The sequence below is a fragment of the Psilocybe cubensis genome, chromosome 10 (genome assembly GCF_017499595.1).
Source record: "Psilocybe cubensis strain MGC-MH-2018 chromosome 10, whole genome shotgun sequence".
Lineage (NCBI taxonomy): Eukaryota > Fungi > Basidiomycota > Agaricomycetes > Agaricales > Agrocybaceae > Psilocybe > Psilocybe cubensis.
Genome location: NC_063008.1, coordinates 351898 through 370494, shown reverse-complemented (window position 1 = coordinate 370494; position 18597 = coordinate 351898). Strand labels below are relative to the sequence as shown.

The following is an 18597-nucleotide window of genomic DNA, read 5'->3' as shown; positions in this document are numbered from 1 at the left end:
AATTGTATATTTGATCTTGACATGATCAAGATTTTTCTCCATCATCGTGAGGGCTGGTGTGATACACAGACTCTTTCTGTGAGGCTCTCACTATGGCCGCCAAAAATTCGAGCCGTACAACTCGTTCAGCATCGTCAAAATCGCTCAGCAAGACCACGTTACCCAAGAAACCTACCAAAACACAGGCCAAAAAAGCAAAATCTACACGGCGGGCCAAACAGAAGGAGGCTGAGGTGCTTGTAGAGTCATCGGATGGAGAATCGGATTGTTCTGAGATAGAGAACGAGGCAGAAGGAGAGGATCTATCCAAATGCTCGATTGAGTGCGTACAAAACCTTCTCTCAAACTACTTTTAAACAACTTTTATTATCAGTTGGCACAAAGACCATCCGTGAATCGCCTACTGAATTGAAGGTGAATCGAAGTTTTGAAATGGGGGGGTCAGAGTGAATCGCGCTTCGGAAGCAAATTTCTGCGTCAGAATCGGTCTTGAATCCTGACCTGAATCGTTCGCAAATCGCCTCCGAATCGTCCACTCTGACCTCCCCTAATATAGTGCCACCGAATCAATCAAATGATTATGAATTGTCAGACGACGACTCGGAGCAAGATGATGTCGAAATGGAGGAACCGATGTATACCACAACCGGTGGCATTTCTTACCTTCATGCGGATCGCTGGTACATCCCTTCAGATGAGGAAGAGGACATGTTGGAATCTGACTCCGGTGGTGAACAGCAGCTCGACGAACTCGCTGGGGACGACGATCACGATGACCACACTACCATGACCGACTCTGGCAGTGATTTCCATTCAGATGAAATGTTCAGTGGTGACGAAGAAATTCTCCGTATCAAGTTTGGAGGCCCCCCTGCTCAAGTTGGCAATGGTAATGGGACCATGATTTAGAGTCGTACAGGAATTCACCAAGTTTTATCTGTATTATGTTCTCCACATAATCTACGTTAACATCATTATTGTATTCTCATAGTTAGTCTTTGTGGTAGTCAGATTTATGAATGCAAAGAAGAGCAGAAAGCGACATCTTGTACCAATCATTTAAGCGTCGACAACCTTTCGAATCATCTAACTTTTCACGACCCCTGAAAGCGTTGACGGATATGGAAACTACGCGTTATTATTTTTCAGCGGTGTTGCCAATCAAAGACGTCGCGTAAATTTGGGGCTTGCTTGGCGCGACACTAATATCTTCAGACAACCCTCCTTTGTTGTCAAATCAAGGATACTGGGACAACTACACGCGTCTCTTATGTCTACCAATATCAAAGACCTTCAAGCGAGATTGATTCTAACCAATTCGGTGAGTGACAATGTCTACTAGCCGGTGTTTCGGAAACCATCGACTAACCTGATGTTTATTGGCTTTTAAGAAACTCAAACGCAAAGATGAGGAAAATAAAAGACTGAAAGCGATCATAACCAACCTTTTAGCCAAAAATGACTCCGAAGATCTCTCGCAGGATGAAGACAGCGCCGAAGAAAGCATACAGAATTCGGAAGACGGCGAGGACGACGAGGACGACGAGGACGAGATCACGGGGGATGAACAAACAGACGATGATGCTCCACCAGAGCCCATACAGTCCTTGGAATTCGAAGATGTCTATCTGTGCACAAACACGGCTTGTGGAGGGGAGGTAACTGATGGCGTTTGTCATTTTTGTGGAAAGCCTCACCAGGTCCTTGAGGTAAGACTTAGTCAGTGCTTCCTCTATCGTTCTAACTTTTCAAAGGACGAATTCTCCATTCTTGCATCGACGGAGTCCCAATTGGAGCATCCTGATCGTGACATTGCTCCTCGTGGAGACACACCGCTAAAGGAAATTGAAGAGGGCATCGAAATACCTGCAGATTATGCCTCTCGCATAGGGGAATACAAGGAACTACTCCGGCGAGGGGCAACGCCCGAGATGTGTACTTTATTTTCCCTAGTATTCATCCCACATGAAGGAATTTCGGCATTCATTCCGCCTGAAATCTTCAACCAGTTCTCGGGTCCTGCTATGAACGATGACGATGTGTGGCAAATCTATCTCGGAAGGCGGGTAAGACTTGAAGAAACAGATGTGGACGGTCGGGAATTCGTCGAAAGCTTGCTGGACGACATTTCCGTTCTCCCTGATACCGGTAACTGGGCCACTGAAGAAGAATCGCCAGGCATTTGGATTACCTATCCAAAATTCCGCGGAGAATTGGATATATGCCGCCCCAATATGATGGACTGCAGGTATGCCTCAGACGATGACGCTGACACCCCTGTGTATGCCAACGATTACGACTTGTCCGACGACGACTCAGACCAAGCCGAGCTCGAAGGAGACGATCCAGCATTTTTCACTACCAGTGGGGTTACTTACAATCACCTCGACCGCTGGTATATTCATTCGGACGAGGATATGTCTGAAGACGAAAGTGATAAAGAAAACCAAGACGACGACGATTCAATGAAGGAGGACAGTGAACGCGGGGACAGCTCGACTATATCTGATTCCGATCTCGCTGGTAGTGATTTTGACTCTGATGAAGTCCTGACGGGCGATGAAGAGGTTTTGGGTTACGCAAATCCTTAACAAAAAAATAGTGGTAACTGTTCACGTCAATAGATTACTTCACCGCTAATTTTTTACCCATACGAACCAAACCCTTGATAATGTTTGTTGTGGCTTCTCCTGAATGATATTCTTCTCCACCTGAAACTGACCATCGACGTTGTTGAAACTTCGAGAAAACCTTGGACGTAATTTCGCTCGATTCCTTGGCTACAGTCGATGACACTGTTCAACTACGGCTTCTTTCTACTTGACCTATCCGGCTACATTGTGATCAGGTGAGTTATTTTCGCCGGTCTAATAAGAAGGATTTAATACCTCTGCACGACATTATATTTAGCAATGACACACGTATGCAGGCTGGCCATTAGATATCAACACCCAAAAGAGGGTCGAAGCAGCTACAAGTGCCGTGATGGCTGTACCGGGAACATATGGATATAGCATCAGCAGGCGAATATCTGAGACGGTGCACTAACACTTACTTTGGTTAGCGAATGTGTTGCTAGCTGGGTATGCTCCAGTGGAGTATAAGCCACCACAGGCATGTGGTGTAAATGTACTCAAGCCTCAAAGATACCGAGGTGAGCAACGAATAGGAGGATAATGCGATAAACGAGGTCCGAAAAGGGAGATTGTCCGGAGGTGGAGTCTCTTTTATGGATTCGGCGGAGCCAAGCAAAACTTGATTTGGTACATTTCTGGCTCGTTTAAGGACTTTGTGTAAGCTAAAGACTGCTAAAGACTACTTTAGATCACTACTGATCATCGGCGGCTATTTACAGGGAAGCTTAGGTTCTATCAGCAAGATACCACGGCCCCATTTTCCCCGAGCAAGGTGGATTCGTAAGTTTCCCCATGCACATTGGCAATTTGGGGATGGAACTGACCTCATCGTGTTCATCCGTATCTTAACCGTGTTATGTCAACACAAGCGTCCAGGCTGCTTCGTATGGCTCGGCGGGGTAATGTGGAAGTAGTCTAAGGACTTACGCCTACGTTACGAGACTGTTGTGCGGCGAACAACCAACGATATTTTTCCGGTCCATCCCATAAAATGTCGGGCAGGACGACAGCAATGCTATCATCCTCTCACCCGTCACCCATCTCTCAGTGTTGGAAATGAAGCTCTCTGGTCTCGTCGGTATTGCCATCTTGGCGCAAAGCGCGTCCGCTCACTGTAAATACTTTTACCGATTTCTCTGTTTGTTTTCTCATTTTATTTAGACATCTGGAACACCTTGATTGCTGGAAGCACCACCTCCAGCGCGGCCGTTCGTCAACCCATCAACAACTCCCCCGTCACTTCTGTTACGTCGAACGACGTCCGATGCAATGTATCTCCCGGAGCTGCGTCGCAAACTGTTTCGGTTTCTGCCGGCAGTACTATCGGCTTCAAACTCGACAACACTCTCTACCACCAAGGACCCGCTGCTATCTACCTCGGCAAGGCTCCTGGATCTGTCGCTAGCTGGGATGGCAGTGGTGCTAACTGGTTCAAGGTAAGCTACATATAATATCCAGACCAAAATCATATATTCAATTTCCTCCTAGATCGCTGAATGGGGTGCCACCTTCAACCCATTCACTTTCACCGACTTCAACCTTGCTCAACTTACGACCACTATCCCATCGAACACTCCTTCTGGAGAGGTGAATAATTTTTCATTACGCACTTTTACAGTCGTTTAGGTCTCTTGTTTTACAGTACCTGGTGCGCATTGAGCAAATTGGTCTCCATGTTGCTGGTGCACCTCAATGGTATATTTCCTGCGCTCAAATCAACATCACTGGCGGTGGGTCTGGCAACCCTTCCAAGGTCTCCATTCCCGGATATGTCTCTGCATCCGGTATGATATCGGTGCTCATCCATTTTTCTTGCAACCTGACGTATGTGTACTGTAGACCCAGGATTGACTGTCAACATCTACAACCCCGTCCCGACCTCATACACCGTACGTGTTCATCTTGATCGTTACTTCAAACTGCTTTTTAAATGTTTGTTTGATGATTTAGGTCCCCGGACCGAGGCCCTGGCGCGGATGAAGAGTGTATTGGCTTGTGGGAGACCCAGCCGGATCGCAAACATCACTAAAACCAATATTCATATCTGTAGTTTCGAAAACAATTAAATTCAACTGTGATTCAATAAATATTTGGCGTCATATAGCCATCATGACGCCATCCGTTTGGACGTGCCAATGAGCCGACAACAGAGCTCATCTCCAAGATGTCGTTAGCGTCGTCGTTCCCGAGTTTCCAACAGTTGCTTGGCGATTTGGATCTGATTCCCAGGTGATCTGTGGTCGGTCGACGTATAAACGTTTAAATCTTTGTTATATTTTAGAATCACTTACACTTCCATCAGTATTCTTTCTGATAAATTTATACTGGAAGGTTGTTCCTGCAGGTAGAGATACCGTCACAGTCCACACTGGATACGACGCTGAAGAAAGAGCAATCTTAAAGCAAGGAACTCCCTTAGAAACCTGTAAAACGATTGAAATGACATGCGCTCACAGCCGAAGCAGGCGCCCATGACCCAAGTTGGGAAATGCTCCCAACAAGAAAAATATTCTTCGAAAGTAACCGATTAGCTCATCCCCTAAAGATAGATATGCTGCACACCTGTCCAAACGTTGTGGTTGCAGTTTCCTGGAATAATACGGCAACACTTCCAGATGGTGTCGGAACGGTCGCAACTGAGCCTGCACCGAGTGCACCGGTGTGAATGGCAATAGCACTGCGTGCGGGTACTGTGGCAGTGAATGCCCCACCCGAGACAGTTATCCTACAGAGGTGGGTATCATAGTAAGAAATTGAAATTCATAGGGTGAAATGAAAGATTCTCATGCATACCCAGTGCCAGTACACAGTCCTGAAGATGACTTTCCACTAATCACATCGCAGTAAGATCCATCAGGCAAAGACGTAGTGAAGGTGGAGCTCCATGTGGAATCTGCATTATTAATTGCTACGAATCCAAGAGCACCTGAATTCTCGATGAGCAAAGAGGCTCCTGGGAAAATCAAGACGGAAATACATACCCCGTCCAAAGGCGATTTGCTCAGATTGAGGAGAAACCCAATTGGTAAGAGCTGCTGTTCCGACATTGTTGCGGAACCCTACCATACCGCTTATTGCGACGAAACGGTGTTGGCAGAGCCATCCTGCAGAGCCTCCTGTTGCACTACATGTCCCCGATCCTATGGACTCGAATCATCAGTTCATGACCAATTTGAAGAAGCTCGGAGATGGTAGTACCTCCATTAGGAGCTCCATCGTCTGTTGTTGAAAAGGAGAAGCTTGATAGGATGGTGGGTCTTCCGTAAGGGTGGGCCAGCGAAAATATAGTAGCAGTAATGTATGTATTAGAGGGAGAGTTGATGTTTAACGAATCCCCGTTCTATTCACATGATTACAAAAGCTTAACGAGGCACTTACACGATAGATTAGCACTCACTCTTTCAGTATCGTGATTCGATACGAATACATTTGCCTGCGATCCAGAGACCCAACCTGATATATGTTGAAAAGGTGTCATTCATATCACGAAGGATTGCTTACCTTGATTGTCGAGGTTCTGCAAACTCGAAATGCCTCCTCCGGAAAAAGCATTTTTGAGAGCGGTTGTGTACCTAAATCTAATGCAAAGGTGTTCGCCTTTTGTTTAAATGAATTTCTTGGCAGACATTCTACGCACTCTTGTACCTCTCCTACCAAATGGTGAGTAAACAAATTCATATCTATCTAGATGTAACTGCCTCACCAATCCCCGTATATTCCGAAGGCTGTATAGGTTCCCCAGCTCCCCAAATAACCTCTTGGGTGATGTAAGGAGCAGGAGAGAGTCTGGAAACGATGTTTGCAAGATCGGTGGCAGCAATATCTGTGACAAATGTAAATTAATTCACCCGTTCGTATTCTGTGGATACTTACGTTTTGCAGCATCGAGCCTAAGACCATCCACACCGAGTGACAAGAGATCGTTCCCGTATTGCGCCAGACGCGATCGAACGTATTCCGTATCTGTTGCAAGACTAGAAAAGATCAGATCAAATGAACTAGACGCTAGTATTTATATACACACTCGGCTAAGTTAACCAATTCACATGTTTGGACTTCAAGGCGGTTATCGTAGTTGACAATATCGTCCCCTGGCTCGAGTCCGCAATGGTGGAAGTCCTGTGAACGTTAGATCATCAGTAGACGTACTAAAGAATATATAATGCTTTTGACCTGATTTTGATAAATTCCAGGATAGACGTAATGGGTGAAAGAGCTTCCAGCCACCCCCGTTCCGGAGTCGACTCCAGCCATATGGTTGAAAATGGTATCTACAAATCATTCAGAACCGCGGTGATATACACCTGATGACACAGTTACCTGCAATAACTTTAACACCAGCAGCATGGCATGTCGCAATCATGCTGCCACAAAATTAGGTTCACCCATAAACGTCGGAAGAATTACTGACTTTTGGAATTGAGAGCGGTTACCGCGCTTGGAAGTTAGAATATAGGAGACAGGTTGGTAATCAGTCCACCATTGAGAGCCGGTAATGTGTTCCTGGGGAGGGCTGACTAAATTCAATAGTAAGAATGTGATACCAGTCACATAGTTGAGTGTACACACCTTGGACGAAACCATAGCCGGCAGGACCAATAAAACTGGTGCATTCTGCTGCGACGCTATCCCAAGTCCATTCAAACATTTGAATGATGACCGACTTTGAAGATGTGGCCCGAGCATCGAGGCTGGAATTTGACCAAACAGGGCCTGCAACGGCATAGGAAAATAGCCCTAACAGAGAGGTTAACTTGATAATGCCCATTACTGCGAAAGGGGGAGAGAGCACAGAACTAGAGAGCTGGATGAATGTTGCGAAACGAAGCACTATTTAAACGTCACTTCGACGGTAGCCTCCGATCTAGGTATGACGGCGAAAAGAAATAGAACTAGTCATTGATATCAGGCGACTCCGAACTGTCGCTACACTACCGTATTTTTGGCCATGAAAGTCTGAAGAACAGGTGTTCCCGAATAAAAGTTTGATCATTTGACAGGTAGGACAATGTGCAGAGTGGAACAAATTTCCAGCCATCAGGCCCGTTCTGATAAACGCCGATATGTCACCAAATCCCGAGGGCGAGGAAATACGTACCTGGAGACTTTGCGGAATCCTTGCCCATGGAGGTTCGAGTTCAACTGGTGACAACAAAATTGTCGGAAACGCGAGCGACACGTGGGAATTGAGCGTGAGTTCGCCCTCCGGTAGGAGTAGTTGCTTAGGACCGATGTATGTGTAATCTCTATGTACCGTGAATTGTAGACGTTTCAGGAAAAGCGGCTGGTTACTAGACTGCAATAGCTTCGCAATGGCCTTTCTATAGGTAGAGTTAACACTAAGTGGAGCATTTTGCTGAACAATCTTTGCCATCTCTATTCCGTTCCTAAGTATGGAAAGCTGGAAACCTGTACTAGCTTAGATCTCTTAGCATGATCGGCCATCACGCGGCATGCGCAGGCCAGCTTTCCATACTACGTTCCAAGCTTCTTTGTTATAGACATATTGCATAGGTGAGTCTGTCCGTCAACTATTTACATCGTCGTCGATCTTTACTAGCTCTGATTTTGGCGAAGTCCATGCAGAACGCAATCGACATATCCGTTATAAAATGATACTTTACTGTCAAGCGTTAGTCCTCAGGCTGGGTAGAACCAACCGGGGAATAGATTTTGTGGAGGCGGGGTAACACCCCGCATGACGATTTACAAGAAGTTTCTGGATAGGATATCTTTAGATAGTGAGAGGAACCGGCTTCGGAAGCGTTTGGTCGCACATTCGATATAGGATCAAGAACATTTCGTCATTCTTCAGACAAAAGTTTGTAATCTGAAAGGTTTCAGACAGGAATGTAATATGAATCCATCGAAGGTATGCTCAAATATTCCATCTATTTCTTCAAGTTTACCCTTACCTGCTCATCATCATAATGACCGACACTCAAGTTACAGATTGCATCAAGCATCTCAAATCCGGGCAGGTGATTCCAGATGTTATCCCAGCCTCTAGCACTTTCGCTCCAAACATATTTTTTTCTGTCGTGTGGCCTTCCAATGGAACAGAAGTAAAGGTTCCAGGTTCCACGGTCCCGCGCGATGCGACGATCAATGAACCTCGAATCAGACTTCTCCCGACCTTCGTTTCCAATGACGAGGCTCGCTATACTCTGGTCATGACAGACCCCGACGCCCCTTCCAGAAAAGATCCGAAATTTGGTCAATGGAGACATTGGATAGTAAGTACTGAAATGCGTCAATAAAGGCTCCTGTTTGACGTCTGTATATTACAGGTTTCCGGTCTCAGTTTACCTACTGTGTCAGCCAGCAGTCCCCAAGGAGAAATTATAGCGAATTCAGGACTTACTATCACCCCATATTACCCCCCTGAACCTCCTGCAGGTTCTGGCCTTCACAGATATGGTGAGAGTTAATCCAGTATTTCCATATGCAAGCTTTGACCTATCTCGTTCAAGTATTCCTGCTTTTCAAAGAGCCACCAGAAGGGGTTTCGATTCCAGACAATGCGATAGAACGCAAAGCTGAACCTGGTAGTCGGTCGAAATGGGATGCTATGAAGTTTGCACATCAGTGTAAGCTCAAATTAGTCGGTGTCAATTTCTTTGAAACGGAGGTCAATGCACACGTTTGAAAACATTCTGTTGATGACTTCACACCATGCAATAATTATTTTACTTCCCTGCGCTCCAAATTGCAATCCATGTATCACTGAGCGCATAATTCGGAAAAAATGGTACCAAGTTTGTTAGCTTCGTTTGGCCTATAAATTGGTGTCAACTGGTTACAACAATCAATGTCGATGTCCGTGACGCCCAAGTCTCGATCGTCTTATTTCTTGATTGCTGGAAAAAGGTAAATTTAAACGTGTCTGGTAACCCGCCGTGAGGGTACCAGGCTTGGGGTAGGCGGTCATGGCGCACGTGTTAAAGTGCAATGATCTACCTCAACATTGTCTACTTCAAACTTGGATTCTTCGCAATCCTACCCATTACCGAAAACAAGTTGGGTTGGAGACCTTAGACGTGTCAAAAGAAACCTTGTTATAATATCATACTAATAACTGGTACACTGATGTCTAGAGAATACAAACAGATACAGACAGTAATGCCAAAGGTTGATAACATTTTATATACAAATAATTATGTCGGTGAAGGCAAGCGAAGATCGTTGTAAATCGTTGTTAAACTCTATGGCTTAGATGATTATGCATAGACAGATTCCTTGTCTCGAAGATCGTTTGATGGCATTTAGAGCGCGACGTAAATCCTGTCGAAAAAATACATGTCGCGAATCCTGGTAACCTTTCTGCTCTGGTCTTTGATATGTAGTCGAAATTTGATAGGATTTTGAAAAGAGCTCTGGATAAGAATCCTCCAATTGGCCCACCTGTATCATTGTTGAGAATACTACAAACAAATTTCATCGATAAATCGAGGAATGACGCTTACCATATTGGTGTAATCCAAGAACTGTACTCGCAGTAATTTCCATCGATCAATGACGGATCTTTCTCTTAAAGACGAGTCATCGAAGTCGACGATAGCAGATCTACCGTTTCGCTGAACCTTCGTTTCAATTTTGATCCAGTCCCACCAATCTGCTAATGCTGATATGTGCTTTTCAAAACTATCCAGTGCTTCAATTCCGCGTAGACGGCCTTCTAAAGAAGTCCGAGTCGCCGAACTAGAGGGTTTGGAAACAGTCTCCACGCTGTTGAGCTTTCCGACAATCTAACATAAAGTATCGTTTGCGTTTCAACACGAGAATTTATGTCATTACTCACAGACATGATCTCGGTCCTCACTTGCCTAAATACTTGTTGAGCTTCTTTGCTTTGAGAGTAGGCTTGATCTGCGAGCTCAAGAGTTCCATTGAGATATTCACGACGCTCCTCCAGGGTAGTTGATTGTACAAGTTCGGAGAGAATCAGGATATCTTCTGCTGTGGTGAATCCGCATTGGGCAGCGCTTGTTCCCAGTCTAATTGCTTTTACAAATCCAGAAACCTGGGCCTCAATCTGTCCCAATACAGTAGGGTCACTGGCGTCATAATTCTGTGATCACTGGCAAGATTCATATTCAGAAAAGTGCGTACCATTTTTGGAACTTGAGCAAGGAAGCAAGTAAAGCTAACGTGCCGCGAGTTGCGCGTGTAAATGCCGCAAAGTCGAATGCTCCTGGCGTCTCTAGTTTAACATACAGGGACATTTTGAGAGGCGGGATATCTCTTTTGCTGTATGTGTATCGGAGGATGGATGGCAGGTATCGAAAGACCCCTGGAAGTGAAGGCGCTAAAGAACTTCTTCACAGTGTATACGTCATGATGCATTGAACGTGTATCACGCATGGTACTAGTTGTTGATAAGGCCTCCCAACTCAACGTCGACGAAAAGAGCCCTTACGAAGTCGGCCAGAAGCAGACGGAACATGTGCGCAAATTGCCGACTTCACCGGCTTATTAATGAAATTAATGGTGTGGTGCAGGCCTGCACGCTGTTTCAACCGCCCATATATATTAGTACACACGCCTTTACAATGAAGTAACTCCTGGAGTCCCAGAGGTCACAATCAAGTTTCAAGAGCCACTTAGCGCCCGTATTTTCCTCAATGGGCAGACACCCATCCACAAGGGTACAGGAGTGGAGATCGAAGATGTCCATCGGTTTTCGTTCGGAATGTCCAGCAAGTGGCACATGTACTGCGCATGTTAGACAAGGCTGAAAGCTCTGTGGGTTACGACATTTGACAGAGGAAGTCCTCATCCATCGATCTGAACGACTTGGAGTCGCCCATATGATCTGACCCGTACTAATTAAAGGTTCCTTGCACTCCGCGGAGAATAGATCCAAAGGACACAATTTTATCGTCATTGGTTCATTTATTATACCGCCAGTAAGTATTTCTACACACCTTTTTTTTCTTCTCTTTCCCTCAGTAGCTCACACAAGCTTGTTCAACTTTATGGAAATCATACAAGTCAGTCTGGACTCCCCTTCCACTGATATTTGCCTTCGTGATTTGGCGGAATCGACATCAAACATCTACAAGCTATTACGTCCCTGGTTTTGCTCTTCACAACCTTGGTCATTCTTAATTTCTCGTTATTTCATATATGTTTCTTACCATTGCATTACACCAGTCATGAGGTCTTCAAACCGATCAAATCTCAAGCGCTTTCTTATATCACAGCGATAGACTTTAGCATTACGGCAGCTCAGAAAGGATACACCTTCTGCGACGAAGTCATAGCATTCGCGGCGTCTCTCGGCTCAAGCAACGATGCGGACCGTCAAGAGTATCTTCGGGGCATGGTCGACTTGGCCCATCAGGCAGAAGGGAACGCAGAAAGAGCCAAGGCTGAATTCCGAAATGTACGAATCGTGGTGGGACAGGTATGTATTTCTTTTCCATTACGAAGTGGTTGGCTCTTCTGACCCAACCTAAAATACAGCTTGTCCAAGATGCGAAGAAGAATATAAATCTGAACCAATATGAAACGGCATCGTCGAGTCAGTAAAGAAGTGGGTATTTCAGAATGTTGCTGACAAAATACAATTCACGCACAGATGAAACGCGATTGAAAGAATTCGAAGATGGCGTATCTCTGCTCGAAAGGTTCTCTGCCTGTATTTCCTCGTACATTTCCTGGTGGAATACGATTTACATGAGCCACAAATCCCAAGTCACACGGCAAACTCACGTCGCTACCAATTACAATAAAATTCGCAATAATGATGTTCTTACCAAGTGGAAAGAGTTACGTCAGGAGTATGTGTTTTACACCGACAGGGTAGGCATCTTTCTGCCTGCAATTCGATTTATCTCATACAAGCCTTGTTCAAATAGATACAGCACATTCAAGACACCAACTCTGATTTCAGAAAGAATGCTTTCCAGTTTCTTGAGGAGCACCAAAAAGCAACCTCGGACTTTACAGGCTTCCATGACGGGTACGATGGAACACATTCAGATCAGTTAATTCCACCCCCGTCATCTCGACGTCTAGCAAATGACCAAGTCCCTTTTCCATCAACCCATTTAAACACAGGCGACCCCACTGCCTTACTCTTCATTCCTATTGCAATTTCGTACAGGCATCTGGCACGCCATTCAAGTACCATGGGCAAGAGGGAACGGTTCCTACATTTTATTGGGCTGAAGCATCAATCATGTACGATGAGCAAGATTCAGGAGGGAAGGCACGGGGAGCCAAATCACAGTAGTGATTAGGGACGCTACTGCGAGCAGAATGATTCGATGTCGATCTTTCCATATGCCTGACGAGAGCGATGTAGGCAGGGTTTTGCTTTCTGAAACTTTTCATGTTTACACGCAGCGCCACAAAATTAGGCTATAATCTAGTGTAGGAAGCAGACTGGTGACGAGATTCTACTATTTTTACCTTGGCAGTATTTAAGGCAATAGAGCGTGGTATGCCTTGTGGTCACCACCGTGTCTGGTTTGTTAATAACCGCCGAAGAAAACATGGTTTCCTTCTGGTCCACTACATCCGTCGTGGGGTTGGGACTTAGTGCTGGACACTGTCATACGTGAAGGGTGACGTGCCTTGAGGTTCAAGCGTGTACCTCTGCAGGCAACCGATTGCACCAGGTCCCGAATAGGGCCTAAAGGTAAAAGGATTCCTTCCCCAGAGCTCATTAAGCCATTTCTCCTTGTTCTCTTTCTCGAACAAAATGCCATTTGGCTCTGGTGTATCTAATATTCCCCGATGCCCCGACAGCTCACGTCTAAATCTAGATGACCTCGTTGACTCTACAATAGAGTCTTTCGAGCTTCTAGTGCCTTGGTGTAGTGGGCAGGAGAGCGGGTGTGTCGGTTCCTCTCTTTCTAGAAGTAAAAAGGTTGAACGATGATAAAACTTGTAGATCAAAGGCGGGGACCATGATTAGAGCTCAAGCGTGTTCGTACGCTATAGCTATTGACAAGTCTATTATCGCAGCTCAATATGGATTTAACACTGCGCGAGAAGTGTTGACCATTGTGCGCTTGTCTAAGGCTTGCGACAAAAAAGGGACGCAGGAGCATTGGAAGGACATGCTTAAGTGGGCCGAACGTGGAAAGAAGAACGCAATCGATGCGCAAAAGGAGTTTAGGAATGTACGAGTAATTTTGATGAAGGTGGGGACTTGCTCCTAGTGTATGCTCAATTAACATAGACGAGCTCGTCATTTTCCAGCTCATCGAACAGGCTAAAAGGGACCCCGAAGAAACTCATGGTATAGTGTCTGTGGATTTTACGTTTCTCCAACTACAACACTAACTCATTATAATAAAGATATAGATCAGCTAGATACACTCAAAAGTCATATTCCGGTCCTGGAGCGATTCAGTGAACAAGTTTCTCAATTCGCTTCCTGGTGGAACGGCCTCGAGATGCAGAACGGCTCCCAGCATAGGCGCACTATGATGTTGCAATCCATGTATAATCAAGTCCGCGAAGCGTCCGTGGTAGCCGAGTGGATGAAGCTGGAGGATCAGTATGTTGACTATACATCTGCGGTATGACTCGCAATAGACAATCACACTTGAGCGAGTACTGATAAGAACTCCAGATCAAGGACTTGACAGAGCTCAATCCTGACTACAAAACGATATTGCAACAAGCGCTGGCGGGTAATATGTCAACAAGTAGATGAAACTTGAGTCGGCGGGCAGAGAAACAATAACATAGTTCTGGTTAAGCCAGAGGGTGTGCATCAGCTTGATTTGATGTACGCATTAATATTTTGTTGCATGCAACAATGTACAATTTGCACAAGAAAGAATTTTTGGGAATTCTACAACCGACTTTGAACCTCCAGCTCTGGTCGTGGCCATGCTGTATAGAGTAATGCATTCCCACCCTTGCAACGTTTTATGATTTTGAGAGTGAAACTTGTGTTGCAGAAGCAAGACGGTCATTGCCACATGTTGGTGTTGAATGACGTGCTCTGGGCAAGGCGAGTTGGTTGAAAACGTGTTTGTAACCGCCAAAACCCAAAGGTTTTAATTAGTCGTCCTCATGCATATTAATTGTGTTTCAGACATCGTGCGCGGAGAGAGATCACCCGGCGGCTTGCAGGGACATGAGGGTTCGGTAACAATGATGATTAACTGGTATACTTTAAACATCATTAGCAGCTATGTATGTTGTTCAATCAAACCACACTCCCCCAACAACACACTGCCATCACTAACAACCAATAGTTTTCAATGGAACTTGTCAGTACTCAGAATGCCGACTTAGTGGCGACGCAAGATGCCCACCAAGCACAGCTGACGGCTATCGAGAAGTCGATGAATAAATTTCTGAAATCTTTGGACACTTGGAGGTCATCAACAGCGACGTCCAACTCCACGCCAGAGTAAGCCTTCAATTTAGTAGGCGTCAAACCGTTATTAAGAAGTAATGCTAGATCGTTGTCGACGCACCCAATTGGTCGTCACATAGGGCGTTTTGCTGAGGCGCATCGCAATGGAGTTCAGGCAGCCGAGACGGGTCATGCAGCGGCACGAGACGGGGTTGGCGTAGCCGAACATCTGGAAATGTTCAACAATGGGGACGTAAACCCATCCGAAAATGAGGATTATGAGCACTACATGGAGCAGATGGAGAGGCTTATTTCTCAAGGAGCAAGTGAAGCTGAGCAGACGGCCAGAAATTTTCGCGAAGTACAGAACGGGATCAAAAAAGTAAGTTACGTGTCGTACAAATATCGTAAATGAGTCATTTAACCTCTGCACCAGGCCATCCAGGGGTTTCGAAAACAAGGAAGCAATAAGATAGAAAGTTAGCACTCACCAACCGTTGTTCGGATTGACTAGTTTTGATATGCTCATTTTGATTCGTAGCTCTCGAGGCTGTGGATTTTGTCCTCGAAGACTTGCAGAAATGCATGACAATTTACATCCGTTGGTGGACCAAAGCCGGCATGATCCACAAATACCTAAGCCTCAAAATGACTGAAATCAGAGGCACCGACTCACATAACAACGTTGACGCGATCAAGACTACCTGGAAAGACATCGAATTAGCATACTTGCAGTATACGGACAAGGTGACCATTTTGACTCTGCAGATATCGCTGTATCACAGTACCCTGTATGTGTCTGATTATAAATCCTTAATTGTAGATGAAGTACATTGAGGATACGAACCAGGGGACATTCGAATTTGCACAGGCCATTGCTGCCAGAATTGAACTGACTGAGTACAATGAAATAAGAAGAGAAGAGGACGAGAGAGTTGAGAGGGAGGCAAGGAGAATCGAGGAGATGAGGATAGAGGAGGCGAGGGTAATAGAGGCTGAGAGAATAGAAGAGGAAGCAAGGAGAATCGAGGAGGCGAGAATTGAGGAGGCAAAAATCGAGGAGGCCAGGAGGATTGAAGAGGTGTGCAGAATCGAGAAGGAGAGCAGAGTTGAGGAGGCAAGGAGAGTCGAGGAGGAGAACAGAATCGAGGAGGCCAGGAGAATCGAGGAGGCCAGGAGAATCGAGGAGGCCAGGAGAATCGAGGAGACCAGGAGAATCGAGGAAGCCAGGAGAATCGAGGAGACCAGGAGAATCGAGGAGACCAGGAGAGACGAGAAGGCAGAACAACAGAGAATTGAAGAGGAAATGATGTTTGAAAAAACACGAAGACTTGAGGAGCAAAGAGCGGAGGAAGCAAGGAGAATCCTGGAGGCGAAGAAACTCGAGGAACAAAGAGTACAGGCGGCAAAGGAATTTGAAGAGGCAAAGAGATCCAAAGAGCAGAGAGTAAAGGAAGAGGAAAATCGAATTGAGGAGCCGAAGAGACCCAAAGAGGAGGGATGCAAATGTTGTATAATTATGTGAACGGTGGGCATTATCGGTATGGATTCAAGCAAATGTTGAGACTGCCATCATGCCTATATTACTTGTAAAAGATGAATAGATACACGTAAATGCAAATGGCGACGGAAATAAAGTAGAATGACCTTGCCTCGAATAATGCGTTTGTTGTAATATGACAATGACATTGAGCCTTGAAAAAATCGCTTTCTGGGAGATACGCAGTGTGCACAAAGGTCTTTATTAGCCTCTCTTCATAATCGCGCAAATATATCTCTGTACAACAACTGAGTATCATCGAGCTTTGACAATTATTACTGCACCTGTAAGAAAATGACGAGTCAAACAACCTCTAAACAGTGATAAATCAGTTAAAAACTAGAATAATTTTGAAACGAAACGTTTCAATTTATGCTCAAGTTAATACCGCTGAGAAATATACGTGCAAAAGTTCCTATCGTTGTTGCATTGACGGAATTTTTCAATACATGACCCAACAAACATCTCAATACCGTCGCGTGTCGAGCTGGAATATCGACAAATTAGTAAAACTGCATGTGAGTCGGATAAGATACTAAGATTATAGAACTTATTGGCGTTTGGGATGCCATACAAGACAGAAAGACGTGCTCCATTGGCACAAATTGCGCCACAGACCAGCCACAGAGTGGTTATGAAGAAAGAGCATGTCATGTTTGTCACAGACACGGTTCAACAAACACTGTCAAAAAGTGATACGGAGTTCGATAATTTGAAACGCCGATGCAATGTAGAATGCCATGCCCGGCATGGCCCATGGACAGCACGTTAAGCCTGTTTCTTTCTTGCCTGTTTCTATTGGGTTTCTACGATACGGCAACTTGTGTTTAAGTCAACGGCCTAGAAAACTTCCTCACTTTGACTTCGTTTCCAACATACTCCCAGGGGTAGAGAAATACAGGTGGTGACCAACATTTTGACCAACATTTCGATGTTCTTGTGACTTACCTGCTAGCCTAGATTTGGCACCGTCGGAGGGTTTGTTCGTCTGCCGCCCCATTACGTTTTGATTTGTTGTGCATCTAGGATACCTCGAGGCTGCCGGTGGTATCCTTCACAATATGCCATCTCAAAATTAAATTCATATCGTGTAGAGGGTGGCAAATTTTGCAATGGATCGATCATTCTCGAAACGCCGTAAGCATTGCGTTTTTGCAACGTGGATTGAAACTTTGACATCTTCCCTTCATTCAAACGCGGAGAACGCACCGTCCGAGGGACCAGCGTGTATGTTTATCGAAAGCTGCGAGGAGTTGCATATAGAAGCAAATTGTTGCTTTGTATCCGTACTCACTCCACAATCCACTCACCGCTTCGTTTTATCTCGAACAAGCATAGACATCATGGGCGATTCGCGAATTCAGACCCATGATAGCAGCGAGTACAAGCAGCAGCTAATATCCCTCAAAAACTCGACGAACTCGTTTTTTGTCTTTGTTAATGATTGGCGACTGGCAATTGCCTCCTCTGATCCAGACAGACAGTAAGCTTTGATGAAGGGGACTGCCAGCGGAGAAAAAGGCTTAGACTATCTAGGTCACCCTCGACCGTCATAATTGGGAAGCAAGTCGGAAATTTTGTCAAGGCATACGATACCGGAATCGACGCTGCTCAGACGGGGCATGCTGTTGCCCAGGAAGGGATTGGTTTAGTCGAAAAAATCCACCTGGCAAGCGAGGACGACATCGCTAAATACCTCGAGCAGATGAAGAGCTGTGCATCCACGGGAGCGAAGGAGGCAGAAGAAACAGCTCGGGAATTTCGAAACGTGCAAAGAGGGATCAAAGATGTAAGTTTTTCCTGCTTCGACACGCTGTGGGATCAACTGAATGTGAGACTATCTGTTCCGTTCAAAGGCTATCAAGGCAAACAAAGGTGTCGACAGGCTAAATGGTCAGCATATCTGCTATCTCTCTGACTCAAATGAAACAATTTGCTAACTAAACGACATACATAAAGGGTTGGAAAACAACTTTGACACCGTTCTGCATAACCTGGAAGAGTGTATCAACATGTTTAAGCGCTGGTGGACCAAAACCGGCATGGTGCAGAATCATCAAGATGAGAAACTCGGCGAGATCACCTATCTCAAT

At 45.3% G+C, this 18597-nt stretch overlaps 9 protein-coding genes across 9 annotated transcripts; 7 read left to right on the top strand and 2 right to left on the bottom strand.

Moving 5' to 3' along the window:
• Nucleotides 1–92: 92 nt before the first annotated feature.
• JR316_0010448 (uncharacterized protein) lies at nucleotides 93–909 on the top strand (the record flags this gene model as incomplete). The annotated part of the gene is made up of 2 exons (XM_047896116.1): nucleotides 93–326; nucleotides 466–909. The coding sequence occupies 2 exons, from the start codon at nucleotides 93–95 to the stop codon at nucleotides 907–909; spliced, it is 678 nt and encodes a 225-aa protein (XP_047744161.1).
• Nucleotides 910–1270: 361 nt separating this feature from the next.
• JR316_0010447 (uncharacterized protein) lies at nucleotides 1271–2591 on the top strand (the record flags this gene model as incomplete). Its single annotated transcript, XM_047896115.1, has 3 exons — nucleotides 1271–1321; nucleotides 1392–1709; nucleotides 1755–2591. 3 exons carry the CDS (start codon nucleotides 1271–1273, stop codon nucleotides 2589–2591), a joined length of 1206 nt encoding a protein of 401 aa, XP_047744160.1.
• Nucleotides 2592–3692: 1101 nt separating this feature from the next.
• On the top strand, nucleotides 3693–4616 carry JR316_0010446 (putative endo-beta-1,4-glucanase D; the record flags this gene model as incomplete). Its single annotated transcript, XM_047896114.1, has 6 exons — nucleotides 3693–3750; nucleotides 3798–4072; nucleotides 4125–4223; nucleotides 4279–4420; nucleotides 4476–4525; nucleotides 4587–4616. 6 exons carry the CDS (start codon nucleotides 3693–3695, stop codon nucleotides 4614–4616), a joined length of 654 nt encoding a protein of 217 aa, XP_047744159.1.
• A 173-nt stretch (nucleotides 4617–4789) lies between these two features.
• JR316_0010445 (Alpha-amylase) lies at nucleotides 4790–7404 on the bottom strand (the record flags this gene model as incomplete). The annotated part of the gene is made up of 17 exons (XM_047896113.1): nucleotides 4790–4870; nucleotides 4928–5032; nucleotides 5091–5147; nucleotides 5199–5361; nucleotides 5430–5562; nucleotides 5618–5776; nucleotides 5835–5976; nucleotides 6034–6089; nucleotides 6138–6214; nucleotides 6274–6286; nucleotides 6340–6459; nucleotides 6510–6610; nucleotides 6661–6755; nucleotides 6810–6907; nucleotides 6957–7000; nucleotides 7048–7153; nucleotides 7206–7404. 17 exons carry the CDS (start codon nucleotides 7402–7404, stop codon nucleotides 4790–4792), a joined length of 1749 nt encoding a protein of 582 aa, XP_047744158.1.
• Nucleotides 7405–8566: 1162 nt separating this feature from the next.
• JR316_0010444 (OV-16 antigen) lies at nucleotides 8567–9285 on the top strand (the record flags this gene model as incomplete). The annotated part of the gene is made up of 3 exons (XM_047896112.1): nucleotides 8567–8872; nucleotides 8927–9056; nucleotides 9110–9285. 3 exons carry the CDS (start codon nucleotides 8567–8569, stop codon nucleotides 9283–9285), a joined length of 612 nt encoding a protein of 203 aa, XP_047744157.1.
• A 616-nt stretch (nucleotides 9286–9901) lies between these two features.
• On the bottom strand, nucleotides 9902–10861 carry JR316_0010443 (uncharacterized protein; the record flags this gene model as incomplete). The annotated part of the gene is made up of 4 exons (XM_047896111.1): nucleotides 9902–10012; nucleotides 10103–10384; nucleotides 10438–10693; nucleotides 10749–10861. 4 exons carry the CDS (start codon nucleotides 10859–10861, stop codon nucleotides 9902–9904), a joined length of 762 nt encoding a protein of 253 aa, XP_047744156.1.
• Nucleotides 10862–10998: 137 nt separating this feature from the next.
• On the top strand, nucleotides 10999–12883 carry JR316_0010442 (uncharacterized protein; the record flags this gene model as incomplete). Its single annotated transcript, XM_047896110.1, has 7 exons — nucleotides 10999–11082; nucleotides 11173–11335; nucleotides 11589–11736; nucleotides 11793–12045; nucleotides 12105–12162; nucleotides 12220–12443; nucleotides 12500–12883. 7 exons carry the CDS (start codon nucleotides 10999–11001, stop codon nucleotides 12881–12883), a joined length of 1314 nt encoding a protein of 437 aa, XP_047744155.1.
• A 464-nt stretch (nucleotides 12884–13347) lies between these two features.
• Nucleotides 13348–14310, top strand: JR316_0010441 (uncharacterized protein; the record flags this gene model as incomplete). The annotated part of the gene is made up of 5 exons (XM_047896109.1): nucleotides 13348–13481; nucleotides 13540–13792; nucleotides 13851–13890; nucleotides 13956–14173; nucleotides 14227–14310. The coding sequence occupies 5 exons, from the start codon at nucleotides 13348–13350 to the stop codon at nucleotides 14308–14310; spliced, it is 729 nt and encodes a 242-aa protein (XP_047744154.1).
• Nucleotides 14311–14866: 556 nt separating this feature from the next.
• Nucleotides 14867–16489, top strand: JR316_0010440 (uncharacterized protein; the record flags this gene model as incomplete). The annotated part of the gene is made up of 5 exons (XM_047896108.1): nucleotides 14867–15018; nucleotides 15070–15346; nucleotides 15401–15443; nucleotides 15506–15711; nucleotides 15788–16489. 5 exons carry the CDS (start codon nucleotides 14867–14869, stop codon nucleotides 16487–16489), a joined length of 1380 nt encoding a protein of 459 aa, XP_047744153.1.
• Between the last annotated feature and the right edge of the window lie 2108 nt (nucleotides 16490–18597).